A 14,067-nucleotide genomic window follows, 5' to 3' on the forward strand; every position below is an offset into this window, starting at 1 on the left:
GAAGCAGGCACAGGATTTGAAAGGAAGTTTGTCCCATCACAAAGCTGCCACTCTCACCCAGGATCATCCCTCCCCTCTGGCCTCCAGTTTCCCTGGCCCCTGGTCCACACACCCTCTCCTCTTAACTCCTATCCTCTTCAGTCTAGTTGTCTCAACAGAGAGCCTGGACCAGGCCCTGACTGGAAACATGAAGATTTAGCTTTGTATCTCCATTCTCCACGTGACCTGGTCGAAGTCTGTTCTCCACATGGGATGCAGTTTCTCTAGCTGTGAATTGGGCATAGTAACGCCAGTTATGTGTCCTGCCAGACTTCTAAGCGCCTTCTATCCAGCCCTTCACCAAATCTCCACTAAACTTCCATAGACAGGTTCCAGGTTCCCACAGCACTGGCAGGGAGGAGCCGTAGGTGCAGTCAGTGAAGGAGTCTAGCCAGGTGCCTGAGCTCCATGTAGAGGTACTGAGCTGTGGCTCTGCATTTAGTCCTGGGTATAGAAAAAGGCTTGTGAACACTCATCAGGAGTCCTGGGGTGCTGTGATTGCATTCTGCCAATAGCACTGCCATCCTAGAAATACCTAACGAAATTACCTGGGGAATCTGACACCAAGCCTGGCAAACTCCCTGCTGGGGGTCACCTAGGGCCTACCAAGTGCCAGTAGTTTACAGATGACATTTAATTTCATCATTGTGTCAATCAAGTAAGGCTCAGAGAGGATGAATACTTAGCTGTGATGGTTCAGCTGATCAAGGTTAAAACTGGAGTTCACTAGACACTGGTGCCTCAGGCCTCTAATCCTAGGTACTCAGGAGGTTGAGAACGATAGTTGTTCAAATTCAACCAGGAAAGTCCATGAGACTTTTTTTTTTTGCCTGCCCTGGGCTTGAACTCTGGGCCTGGGTACTCCTTTTTGCTTAACTTTACCACTTGAGCTGCAGTGTCACTTCCAGTTTTTTCTGTGATTAATAGGAGAAAAATGTTTCACAGACTTTCCTGCCCAGGCTGGCTTTGAACTGCAATCTCAGCCTTCTGAGTACCTAGAATTACAGGTGTAAACCACTGGTGCCCAGCTCATGAGTGAGCTTTAATTAATCATTAAAAAACTGGAAGTGGGGCTGTGGCTCAAGTGGTAGAGTGCTAGCTTTGAACAAAAAGCTCAGGGACTATACCCAGGCTCTGGGTTCAAGCCCCAGGACTGGCACAAAAACCTCAAAAACAACAACAATAAAAAAATACCGCTGGTGGTAGAGCACTAGCTTTGAGCTGAAGAGCTGAGGGACAGCGCCCAGGCCCAGAGTTCAGACCCCACGGCCAGACCAAAAAAAAAAAAAAAAAAAATACCGCTGGAGTTTCCAGACTCTCTGGAGAGCTGTTGTGGCTGTCAGAGGCCAAGTCTGTAGGATGCATCAGCTTATAAGAAGTCTTAAGTGGATTTATCTTTTCTTTCTCCTTGCCAGTGCTGGCCATGAAACTCAGGGACTTTGCATATGTTAGGCAAATGTTCTGACACTGAGCTACATCCTCCAATGTGTACACTTTAGTTGCAGACAGCAAAAGCACTAAAGGTGGAGACCTTCACTCTGATACTTTCTCTAGGTAACCGTTGCAGGTCCTGTAACAGTGGTGAGCCTCGTGGGGGAGGGGCAGAGGAGGGTGTGGAATGGAAGCAGCTCCCCTCCCCACCCTGCTACCATGTACACTGAGATGCTGCCACTTGGCCTCTTCTGGGCACAGTCTTGCTGCTCTCCTTCTAGGATATAGAGATGAATCCTGTAGGAGGTAAGTGGACTGACAGGATATGGGACCATCACAGAGAGAAGCCCCCAGACCCACCTGAATGAGCCCCAGAGGAAGCCATAACCTCACATGCTGATTCAACACATTAGCCCATCTGATCTGCCAGGCCTCAGGCCCTAATGGGAGAGGGAAGTCGGGTGTTGGGTCTGATAGTCCCTAAGTCCTCCTTCCTTCCCAGCAAAATTATGGTGGCTCAGTACCCAGGCATGTGCTAAATCCCTTTTTTGGAGGCTGGAAACAAAACTTGGTTAGCAAGAACCAAGATCACTGAGTGGGCGGGTTATTCTGGGGACACTGCTGGGCCTCCAGTACCCCCATTGCTGTACAACGGCACACTTTTAGCCCCAAACCCACCCACTGCCAGCTGGCCAGAAACCACCTTGACTTAGGGTAATGAGTTCCATATGCTTCTGTAAGAACCCAGCTAAGCTTTTCTCCAGCAGTTCTTATGGCTTCTCTCCCTCCCCAGCTTCCAACTCACACGTGGCCGGCCACCCTTGTTCCATTTGGTGAACGTTGAGGGCAAGGGACAGACATATCATACTTTGGGGAGGTGTCATCTCTGGCAGCTCTTTTGCAGCCTCGGGCTGGGAGGCTGTGCTATCTAGTGGCCCCAGGGACTCCTGTCCCTCTGTGCAAAAGACCTTTAGTCTCCCAGGACTTTTGCCGCCAGTCTCTAAAATGGGAAGGAGAAATAGCCCCTGGCCAGATTAGGGATAGGTCCTGAAACTAGGTGGTTTGGGTTCCAGTCTTGAACTTTTTTTTATTTTTTTAAGCTGGTCCTGGGGCTTGAATTCAGAGCCCAATCACTGTCTCTCAGTTCTTCAGCTCAAGGCTAGTGTTGTAGCTCTTGAACCACAGTGCTGCTTCTAGTCTTCCGGTGGTTTATTGGAGATAAGAGGCTCATAGACTTTCCTGCCCGGGCTGGCTTTGAACCACAATCCTCAGATCTCAGCCTCCCAAGTGGCTAGAATTATAGGCATGAGCCATTGGTGTTTGGTCCAGCTTTTTTTTTTGTATGTCTGTGGTTAATCAGAGAATCTGATGGACTTTCCTGCCTTAACTAGCTTCCAACCAAGAGCTTCAGATCTCAGCCTCTTGAGTAGCTAGGATCTCAGGCATGAAGCTACTGCTTCAACTCTGGATCCTTCTGCCTCAGCCTCCATGTGCTAGAATTACAGGCATGGGCCACTTATGCCCAGCTTAGAGTCTTGTCTTACTTTGGGTCCCTGAGCAGGGTCCTGGCCATTCTGGACCACATGTGTAATTTTTTTTTTTTGGGGTCCAGTCATGGGGCTTGAACTCTGGGCCTGTGCGCTATCCCTCAGCTCTTCAGTTCAAGGCTAGCGCTCTACCACTTGAGCCACAGCGCCACTTCCGGCTTTTTTCTTTCTTTCTTTCTTTCTTGCTTATGTGGCGCTGAGGAATCGAACCCAGGGCCTCAGGAATGCGGGGCAAATGCTCTACCACTGAGCCACCTTCCCAGCCCCTACATGTGTAATTTCTTTCTTTCCTTTTTTTTTTTTTTGGTACTGGGAATCGAACCCAGGATGTTGCACTTGCTAGGCAAGCGCTTTGCCACTGGGCTATATCCCAGCCCCACATGTGTAATTTCTAAGGGCCTTTCCATCCCTGAAGGACACAGGGAAGGGCATCAGCTTGCCTGTTAAACATGGGTGGCTCTAGGATGGGGTACTTCCCCACCCTGGCCATTACTGCCAGCTCTGTACTCCCTTTGAAGTCCAACAAGGGCTTGTCCCTGCCAATGGCTGGCTCAAAGTAGCAGTGGGGTGGGTGGTGGTGGGAGAAAGTGCAACCAGCTTCATGGACCCAGCTTAGGTGGAGAGGCTAGTAGGGATGAGCATGTGAACTCTAAGCTCTAGAGAACTCCTTCTGCATTGGGTTTGTTAAAAGCCATCCTCAAATGCTGGGGGGGGGGGGGGGGGGGAGTTTGCACACAAGGCTGCTACCAGGGCTTGAACTTACCCCAGTAATTGGCTTTTTCACTCAAGGCTGGTGCTCTACCACTTGAACCACACCTCCACTTCTGGCTTGTTGATGGTTAGAGATTAAGTCTCACAGTCTTTTCTGCTCCAAACCTTGATCCTCAGATCTCAGCCTCAGGATTAGTTGGGATTACAGGGGTGAGCCACCAGCACAGGGTTAAAATGCTAGTTTCCAAGTGACCTACTCCTCTGAGGCTCACACTCTCCTGTGGCCCCCAACGCTGTCCATTTAAACCAGGCCACAGCCTATAACCGACCTCAAAGCCCCCGCTACAGGCTAACAGAACCCCAATTCTGGCCACACTTTGACCCTTTGGGGCTTGCGCCAGCGACCCCTTCACCTTGCCGCGGACTGACCCCGAACAGGGGAGATAACAGAGAACCATTAACCTCTGAAAGCCGCGGGACCCCGTGGGGGCGGGGAGCGGCGGGCGGCGGCGGAGGGCAGAGGCTTCCCGGAGCAGCCCGGTGGCCCGAGGCCACTGTCACAAGGTCGTCGGGGCCCCGCGCGGGGCAGGTCGCAGGCGCTCGAGGAATGCGAGGGGCCTGAAAGAATGAAGGAAGGAAGGAACGGGGTGCGATCCCGGCGGCCCGCCCGGCCGAGGCAGGAAGCGGGGTGGGGGCGCGTCAGGGCTGCTGCAGCCAGGCCGAGCGCAGCTGGGGGCCGCGGGAGAGCAGCGGGGTCAGCGGCTCTGCCGGGTGGGGGGCGCCCCCCCAGGCCGGGAGGCTGGGAACGGGAGGCCGCGCTGCTGGCAGAGCGGCGGGGGCGCCGCGAGGCTCCGGATGGGCTGCGAGCCCCGCCCGCAGGCTGCGGAGGGAGCCGGAGCCAGAGCGGAGCCAGAGCTCAGACATCCGGGCGCCAGCGAACACCTGCGAGCGGCCCCCAGGGCCCGCGGGAGGGGAAGGGCGGGGGAGGGAAGGCGGGGAGCGGGCTGGGGCCGGGGGCGGGGCTGGGAAGGCTCCGCCCAGTCTGGCTCTGGGCCACGTGGGTCGAGGCTCCGCCCTGCCCCGGCGCCAAGGAGCCGCGGAGCTGGGAGCGGTTCTCTCCCACGAGGCCTGCGAGTGGGTAGCTCTGGAAGCATCTCTGCGGGAAAGAGAGGGACAGAAATTTTTAGGGTGCAGCCTGGGGACGAGGCGATGAGGCCGCGAAGAGGGATCATTGATGGGTGTCCTGCGCACCCACATCTAAGAGAGCTTTTAAAGGGCCTGCACATTCCACCACTCCGGGTGTCACAAGCATGGATTTGAGTCCTTGCTCTATTATTCGGGAATTGTGCGCTTGTGCTACACTTACTTTCTTTTTCTTTTTCTCTTTTATTTGCAAAGATGCTTCCCAAATATCTGTGCTTCAGAGCTGATAGCAAGATCCCATGAAAATGAGCGCAGTACATACATTCAGTTAACAGTGACCTTGCGATTTTAGAGCACTGTCTTTCACCTAAATCACAAACCATGGAAGAGAGGTACTGTCATTTTCCACTTTCAAAAAGGCACATATTTGACCTGGCACTTCAGGTCTTTGCTTCAACCAGTTCCCACGGGGAACCAAGTATGTACCCTGTTCAGGGAAAAAGAGCCTGTCTGAAGTCAAGGTGAGAACAAGGGCTTTGAAGCTAGAGGAAAATGGCAACTCCACTCAGCCACTTCCTTGCTGGCACCAGGATCATTCTATTCAGCCTGAGAAACAGGAGTAATGATAGCCATCTTGCTGAGTTACAGTGGGGATTGGGGTATGAAGAAGGGAGAAAAAAATAAAAATGAAGCCTTAAGTCCTCCAAAAAGATGACAGAAGACACTACTCTCCCAAGAGTTATCCCAGGGCCCAATTGCTTTCACTCTCAAATGACTAATAGATGGGCATGCTGGTCTAAGCTTTTGTCCTGGCCACCTGAACTGTTCAGCCTTGGGAGCCCTGACAAGCAATTTCCTTGGAATTAGCTTAATAATACCTTGTAGGTGTGTGACGTATTCCAAAGAAGTTTCCCACCATTATCTTCTGCTCTGGGAGTCAGCAGGGCAAAGGCAGTGAGAGGCTCTGGAAGGTCTTGGCTTGGGCCAGATCATGCGGCAGATGAGCTGCAGCTGTCATTCCTTTCCTATCTCTGCAGCAACTCTGAGGCAGCAGAAAACAGCATGGTGTGTGGGAAGAGTGTAGATTTGAGTTCAGATGCTTTGCCCCATTGCAGTTAATGGTGTAATATGGTCCCTGGTTACTCAGACCTCCTTCCACAAGATTAGCTTCCTTTTAGGGATGTGCAAACTGAGGCTCAGGCAAGGCAATCTCTAACCAGCAGTGGGGCAGGCCAGAGATTTTCATCTGTGGGATTCTTGTATTTGCTTTGCTGTGAGGATCTCTTTCACATGGGGGCTGAGGGCTTCCAGTCCTTTGGAGATCTGTTATTACTTGGTAAAGTTGTATATTGACTTTAAAGGGGCTAAGAACCTTGGCCAGGCTGGAAGGATGGTTAGCAGAGGTTGAACCTCCTCCACATGCCTGTGTTCACCTCAGAAAGCTCACAAGAGTTTAGGTATGAAGGGTGAACTGTTTGTTATGAAATACTAAAGTAACACATGCCAAGGGCCAATACACAGATGAGATCATATCATAAACAGGAATCCAGTGAAGTCAGGGGCCTGGTGTAGCCCACCTGGGGAGCTACCAGGTAGAGGGGGGTAGTAGGGTCTACATGCAGCCTTGCTCCCCATTCCCAGGCCAAGTCCCAAGCCCAAATCCTGCCCACAATCCTATGTCACTCAGCAGGAATACCATGAATAGGGGCTTTGGGGACTCTTCCTCAAACTTCCAAACTCAGGTTCCGTCTACTTAACATGTGAAAGGACTAGCTCTGTACTTATCAAGCTAGCTTGCAAATCCTTCTGAGTAGCTGCAGAGTGAGCATACAACCTACTCCTCTCTCCCCAACTTGGGGAGTCCAGGAAGAATACACAAGGAAATGAAACCTAGCCCAGTATGCTGGGTTTATTCATCTCTGAAATGGGTCTTATCAATGATCACCCATGACTAAACACCACTGTTACACATCCCCTGCCAGAAAGGCATCACCAATAATAAATGACATTTAAGAGGGCAGCCACCATTATAGTCTCAAGAGACCAGAGTCCCCAACTTGTGAGATGAGCTTGTGCAAGGGTTTGTCCCAGAAGGACAGTAACTCGTTAACAACATCTCCTATGCTCCCAACCCCCAATGGGTATGGGAGCTTCCATCATGAGAAGCTCCACTACCATCCCACCCTACCCGCCCCCTCCCTTCTAGCTGAGGAATTTTCTCATCTCCCTTTTAAGGGAATAAGCAAGTTTGATCTTCCCCAGGAGTCAACCATGTGAAAAAGACGGCTGCCACTTAAGGAATGGAAAACTGCTTGATGAGACCATATACAAAGTGTTTAAAAAATCGTTTATTATGTGAAATGTTAACTTTTATAAAAAGTTCAATATACATCACGATTACAGAAAGTCACCTTCCTGCAAAAAAGGTACAAAAGCTATATACTCTATTATAGAGTTCATAATCAGGGTAGCAGAGCCTTTCTCCAGATCAGAAGACCAGCTCTGTCCCCACCTTGGCAGAGTTCGGGAGAGCAGCCACTCCCCTCCTCCTCCCAAAAGCCCCTCGACTCTCTGCTACGACAGTCTTTAAAAACTTGGGGGTGGGGACGGGGTGACGTTGCCCAGCTGGTGACCAGCGCTAGCTCTGGCTCTTCAGGCCACCCAAGTTCACAGTCCTTCGCTCCCGGCACCGGGTCCAGCCTCGAGGAAGGAGTTTGGAGAAGTAAATGTGGACAGGCGAGAGGCTGGGGTTCATCCATGCCCTCGGGCTTCCGGCCGGAGAGAGTTCCCTGGGTCCCAGGTGTCGGAACGGGCGCCAGCACCTGCGTTCTGGGGAGGAGGGGGGAAGAAGAGCGAGAGCCATCAGTTTCCGCCAGAGCGCCGGGGCGGGCCGGGGCCGTCCGCAGACTGGCCGGCGCCGAGGAGGAAACTCGGTCGGTACCTCCAGCTGATAACTCCGCGCCCCACACTGCCTCCACCCAGTTGGCGCCAAAGGACCCTAGGCGGAGCTTCCCCTACCCTCCCGGTTGGAAGTGACACTAGTTGGAGGGGGGGGAGGTTTGGGGGGGAGAAGGCATGGGTCCAAACAAAAGATTTTCATTTAGTCCGATCCGCGCCTGGACAGATCGATCAGTGTCCACTTGGGGAACGCGGAGGGCCACGCGCGCTTCCTGCGCGTTCCGTGAACACTGACTCTGCCATGTATTTGCAGTGCCCAGGGAACCCAGTCGCCCGCCCCTAACAGATGAAGCTGGAGCCCAGGCGAAGGCATCTGGGCATCTGCCAACTGCCGAGTCCGTCCCTCCGCCAGACAAGGTAACTAACTCACCTGGTGGTGCCAGGGCAGCGGGTCAGTGGCAGAAGCTCCTCTTGTCGTTGGAAATCACCAGTTCTGGCGTTAGCTCAGCTGTCTGAGAAAGGGGGAACAAGAGGAGTTACACAAGGAACGCGGCGAGTGAGGTCGTGGGGGACCCGCAGCATCTCGGCCCCTCTTCTCTCCGCCCCAGCTCCCACGCGCACCTGGATGGGGAGATGGGGCCCGTCCGGGGGTCCCGGGGCCGGCTCGGCGAGGACCACCTGGAGGTCGAGGATGTAGTCGATGACGCGCTGCAGGATTTCCACCTGGCTAAGCTGAGTGCCTCGCGGGACTCCGGGCACCAGTTCCCTGAGGCGCGAGTAGCAGTGATTCATGTCGTCCAGGAGACTCAGGGGCTCCTCGGCCGCAGGACTCTTGCCGCGGCCCCGCGCGATGGCCAGACTCCTTTCTGACAAGCAGCACACCGCCTCGTAGCAGCCGCGGACCGGGCTCAACGCCTTCATCTCGAGGTGGGGGGGAAGTGAGGTTGGAGATACCCGAAGAAGGAGAGCAGAGCCGGAGCCGCCGAACCAGCAACTGGATATGCGCGCCCGCTCGCTTGCGCCGTCCTTTAAACAGCCCGTCGGGACGACACGCCCCTGTTTATGCAAATAACCCGCCAAGGTCCCGCCCCTCGTCCAAGCCCCGCCTCCCCGGCCCTGGGCGTTCACAGCCCGCTTAAATTGCTAACAGGCTTCCTCCGGCGGGTCTGACGCCGCGACCGCGGAGCCGCCGATTCAAAGAATGAGGAAGAGCTGATACTGGGAGAGGCGGGCCTCGGGCAGCCGGGATTAAAAGAGAAAAAATCACTTAAGACCATTAACTTTGAGAATTTGCCTTTTCCTGGCGGCGTCCCAGATCTTTGAGCGCCTCTGTCCCCCTTGCCAGTCACCCTGTAGCCCAGCACTGGTTCGAACCCAGAGCTCCTTCGTGGTCATAAATTCCTGAACAGCTCTCCCTCTCCCCCTCCCCCACCCTCTCCCCCTCCCTCTCCCTCTCCCCCTTCCCCACCCTCTCCCTCTCCCCCTCCCCCACCCTCTCCCTCTCCCCCTCCCTCTCCCCCACCCTCTCCCTCTCCCCCTCCCTCTCCCCCACCCTCTCCCCCTCCCTCTCCCTCTCCCCCTCCCTCTCCCCTCCCTCTCCCCCCTCCCTCTCCCTCCCTCTCCCTCTCTCCCCCCTCTCTCTCCCTTTCCCTCTCTCCCGCTCTCCCTTTCCCTCTCTTCCTCTCCCTCTCTCCCCCTCTTCCCTCCTCTCTCTCCCTCTCTCTCTCCCTCTCTTCCTCTCTCCCTTTCCTTTTCCCTCTCTCCCTCTCCCTCTCTTTCCCTCTCCTTTTCTCTCCCTCTCTTTCTCTCCCTCTCCCTCTTTTTTTTTTTAAGCAAAAGATTTTTTCAAGGGAAACTTGTAAGGAATTAGTGCCGCCTTGTTCCCCAATTTGCTGTTCGTCTGACCTCCAGACTCACTGGCGTCAGGAATTATCTTGTGACCAGAGGGGGAAAAAAATTAATTGCGGTGAAGCTGAGGTTACAATGAAGAAAACAGATTTTGGCTAGGCGCTGAGACTGCAGAAGGAGAGAAAGGGAGTTTGAGCAAAGAGCACTATTTTATTTGGGCAACCGGGGAAAAGGGAAAAAAGAAGAAAGTAGCCTCGTCCCATGTTTTCTGCATGAAGAAAACTAACAGCTTGGACTTTTCGCCCCATAAACCCCGTAAGAAATCAAATACATGCTCAGTGATACTTTGGAAGTGAATTTGATTAAAATTTTGGACAGGATTTCAAATACAGGGGACCAGAAGGAGAAATTTCTTTTTAGCATGCCCTCTTCATTGGGTCAGCAAATTCTTGTAACTCTTGTTTCTTTACTTACACATACCCTCTCCAACACACACTTTCCACACATTTCTGTGCAGGAAACAAGGGCAATTCCATTGCTCTATTGTCTGTCCCTTTCTGCTATGGAAGGGCAGCCACCTGAATTTGATTACTCTTTATCCTACTGAGGTACCTCCAGTCCTATCTGAGAGACCAGGAGAGGAACCATTAGGAAGGCAAGCTAAGTCTGTATTGCAGCAAGCAGGGCATTACACTTCACTATTCTTCATTGCTTCTCTTCTGATCACCTCCCAGGACTTTTTAGAAATTGGCAGTTCCAAAATACTGATTTCCAACTTGGAAATGATCAAGTAGGATTTCCCCAATGATTGTTTTCCTCATCAATTGGTTAGTAAATATTTATGGAGTTGCTTCACATTAAAGCAGTGACTTCTGCTCTCACAACCTCACAATTTGGGGAGATCAGATTAACACAGGAAACAAGAGTTCAATACTGATTAACAAGACAATGTGAGCTCAGTTAGGACAGTCTCAAGACAGTCGTGGTGGAGAAAGGACATTGGACTCCCAATCTCTGGTGATGTGCCAAACATTGGTCATGTAATCTTGAGCAAACCCAGGTATCCTGGCTTTAGTTGCCCTGTGGGAAAATAAGATGATGTGAAGTGATTATTTTAAATCCTTCCCCACTGTAGAAAGTTAAGATTTTATGGAATTTGGACAGGCAGGTGTAGGATGGCAAAGAGCCCAGAGAGGAGATCTAAAACATGCCAATCTCACACCACAAGTAATAGAAGAGCCATTCTTGAAGACTTGTTCTTTTCCATAGTAGGGCTTCGAAAGTTTTCTCCTTGGAATATTAATATTTTGCAAGGACAGTCTTTTCAGTATAAGAAAGAGGGAAAAGTAAACCTATGAGTAGACAAGTCAGCCTCTATATGCTGCAGGAGTTCAAGTGCCAAATACTTGGTCATGGGAAGGGACAAGAGTGACTGTGGGGACTCACTCCCAAATGGCCAAACAGAGAACTCTTTCTTTCACTATCATGCAGACCTCTGGGATTTGTACAAAACAGATAAGCCAGCAGGTTCTAGAAAAATCATGGCTACCTTCAAGTCTCCATTATTTCTTTTTACTGGGTGTACTCTCTGCCTCAATGTTCCTGTCTATCAAATGGAGCTAATCAAACCTACCTCATTTATTCAACAAATAATTAAACAGATGGAAGTGGTTTCACACTTAGAACCCTAGCTCTTAAAAGCCTAAGATCCTTGTTTCAAGCCAGTTCCAGCAGGAGAGTCTATGAGATTCTTACCTCCAATTAACCACCAAAAAGTTGGAAGTAAAGCCTGTGGCTCAAGTGACAAGAGTTCCAACCTTGAGCAAAAAAGGGAAGGGGTAAAACCCAAGCCCTGAGTTCAGCAACAACAACAAAAAATTGAAACAGTTCTTTAGTGCCCCCTTCATCTTCCCTGTAAGTCTTGGCCCTAGGGGCCAAGCCTGGGGCCAGGTATGTGGTGAGTGCTCAGCCCACCCAGATTTCTCATACCTCCTTACCCCTCCAGTTAATACCACTGACGCTTCAGGCATGGATAGTGTTTTATGGGTTTGCAAAGCACCTCCACATTTATTATTAACCACCATGCTTCCAGGCCGCCACCTAAGTCAGACAGGAGGATGCAGGAGATTTGTAAGCAGGACTCTGTCCGTTTGTGCCCATAACTTGCCCTCGACAAATTCCTTTTCTTCTTTCTGGGCCTTATTTTCCCAGAGGGGTGGAGAGGGAGGAAGTAAGTGACCGTTAAGGGTCTTCTCCCATCTAAGATTCTAATTCTGAAAGAAGCAGGTTACGGTTGGGTTGGGAACACTGAATAGCGTTGAAACCCAAAAGACTCCCCCACCGCTTCCCCCAACAGTCTAGACCTGCTAGCTCAGGCCTTCTGCAACTTGTTTAGCAGTGGAGGGGGCCTCAGCCTCTTCTTCCAAATGCCTCTGAACTTTCTGTTCCCAGTTCTGCTCCTTTTACCAGCTTTTTCCCCCCTCTTGCATTTTTTATTTTTATGAAAGGATGTCATTAAGGCTTTTGTCTGCGCTGTTTTTGTTTCAGAACTTTTCTCACAATCCTATTTTTTGTTGAGGAATCCGCTCCTTTGCCCAGCTGTGGGTCCCGGTCCCACAGCTGTGTTGATCTAAGACTCAGCCCCAGACAGCCTGGCGCCAGGGTGGGACGTCATGCGTTCACACAGGGATGCGTGTCCCAGGCAACCTTTCCTCGGGCAGTCACCGGCCGGCGACTGCCTCCCCGACCAATCAGCGCGCGACACCCGAGAAAGGGGCGTGGCCTTCGCCGCCCGGGCCTCCGAGCCACTTGTGAATTGCAGATGCTGAGAACTTGATAACGTTCCCTGAATTGGGGCCCTTTAAACTCTTTTCTTTTTTTTTTTTTTACCCCTTTTTTTCTTTTAGTTCTTTCTTTTCCCTCTTTTGTGTATTCTCTTTCTACCTCCTTCTTTTGTCTATAAATGTATATAACTTTCTCTTTTTTTTTCTCTTTTAACTATCTCCTCCCAGTGTCAGGAATGATTTTGTAAGCACTTCCAGGAACTCAATCTTCCTCTGCCAAAATTGAAAAAAGAAAAGAAAAATAATTCAATGTTGTGCTCTCTGAATTTTTTTGATGAATTGACAGAACTGTTAAGTTCCTCTGTTTTGTCTTTTAAACGTTAAAACAGCAAGCTACTAATTTTGAAGTCAAAATAATGATGATGAGAATTGCAGATGTCTTTTTGTACAAGCGTGGCTTCTATTGATCTAGCCACCTACCTTTCATTGTATCTTAGGAACTTGCCCGAGATGACATGAGGCATCAGTGACGGACCTGTAGTCAGGATCCAGAGCTCCTTCCACTGTTGTCCACTCTGCTGACTCTGGGGTGGTCTTCAGGGGCTGCACTTGCTGATGGGTACCTGTTTGCTATAAAGATACCTGCACAGGTATGGTGTGGACTCCCCAGCCATACCCAGAAAATATATTCATCCCTTCTCCTTTCATTAAGTGTGTGTCCCAAAGTATAGCTTGAAACTCAGGTGGGACAAAAAAAGGTACAAAAGATTACAAATTAAAACTAGGCTGAAGCAGGGCACTGAATGCTCATGCCTGTAATCCCAGATACTCAGGAGGCTGAGATCTGAAACCAGATTCAAAGTCAGGCTGTGCAGGAAAGTCTGAGACTTTTTTTGTTTTTGGTTGGTTGTGGGGCTTGAACTCTGGGCTTGGGCACTGACCCTGTGCTCTTCAATTCAGCTCAAGGTGAGCTCTCTACTACTTGAGCCACACACAGCGCCACTTCTGGTTTTCGAGTGGTTTTTTTTGGAGATAAGAGTCTCAGGGACTTTCCTGCCAGGGCTGGCTTGGAACCATGATCCTCAGATCTTAGCCTCCTCTGCAGCTAGGATTACAGGCGTGAGCCACCAGCGCCAAGCAGTCTGAGACTTTTATCTCCAATTACCCATCAGAAAACTGGAAGTAGAGCTGTGGCACAAAGTGATACAGCCTTGAGCAAAAAGAGCTCAGGAAGGGCTGGGAAGGTGGCTCAGTGGTAGAGTGCTTGCCTTGCATGCAGGAGGCCCTGGGTTTGATTCCTCAGTACCACATAAACAGAAAAAGCCGGAAGTGCCACTGTGGCTAAAGTGGTACAGCGTTAGCCTTGAGCTGAAGAGCTGAGGGACAGTGTCCAGGCCCAGAGTCCAGCCCCCACGACTGACAAAAAAAAAAAAAAAGAGCTCAGGAACAGAGCCCAGGACCTGAGTTCAAGCCCCATGACTGAAGCAAACAAACAAACAAAAAACTAGGCTGAATTCCTTATCCAGACTAATCCCCCCCCCTTTTTTTTTTTTTGGGTCTGGTCATGGGGCCTGAACTCTGGGCCCGAGCGCTGTCCCTCAGCTCTTCAGCTCAAGGCTAGTGCTCTATCACTTGAGCCACAGTGCCACTTCCGGCTTTTTTTCTTT

General features: G+C 51.1%; 1 protein-coding gene across 1 annotated transcript; it reads right to left on the minus strand.

Moving 5' to 3' along the window:
- Window positions 1-7,197: 7,197 nt before the first annotated feature.
- Window positions 7,198-8,770, minus strand: Id3 (inhibitor of DNA binding 3, HLH protein). Its single transcript, XM_042688522.1, has 3 exons — window positions 8,391-8,770; window positions 8,200-8,281; window positions 7,198-7,700 (listed from the first exon to the last, which is right to left on the minus strand). Exons 1-2 carry the CDS (start codon window positions 8,688-8,690, stop codon window positions 8,222-8,224), a joined length of 360 nt encoding a protein of 119 aa, XP_042544456.1. The 5' UTR covers window positions 8,691-8,770; the 3' UTR covers window positions 7,198-7,700; window positions 8,200-8,221.
- Between the last annotated feature and the right edge of the window lie 5,297 nt (window positions 8,771-14,067).

The sequence above is a fragment of the Dipodomys spectabilis genome, unplaced genomic scaffold (genome assembly GCF_019054845.1).
Source record: "Dipodomys spectabilis isolate Male_0828 unplaced genomic scaffold, ASM1905484v1 ptg000118l, whole genome shotgun sequence".
Taxonomy (NCBI): Eukaryota; Metazoa; Chordata; class Mammalia; order Rodentia; family Heteromyidae; genus Dipodomys; species Dipodomys spectabilis.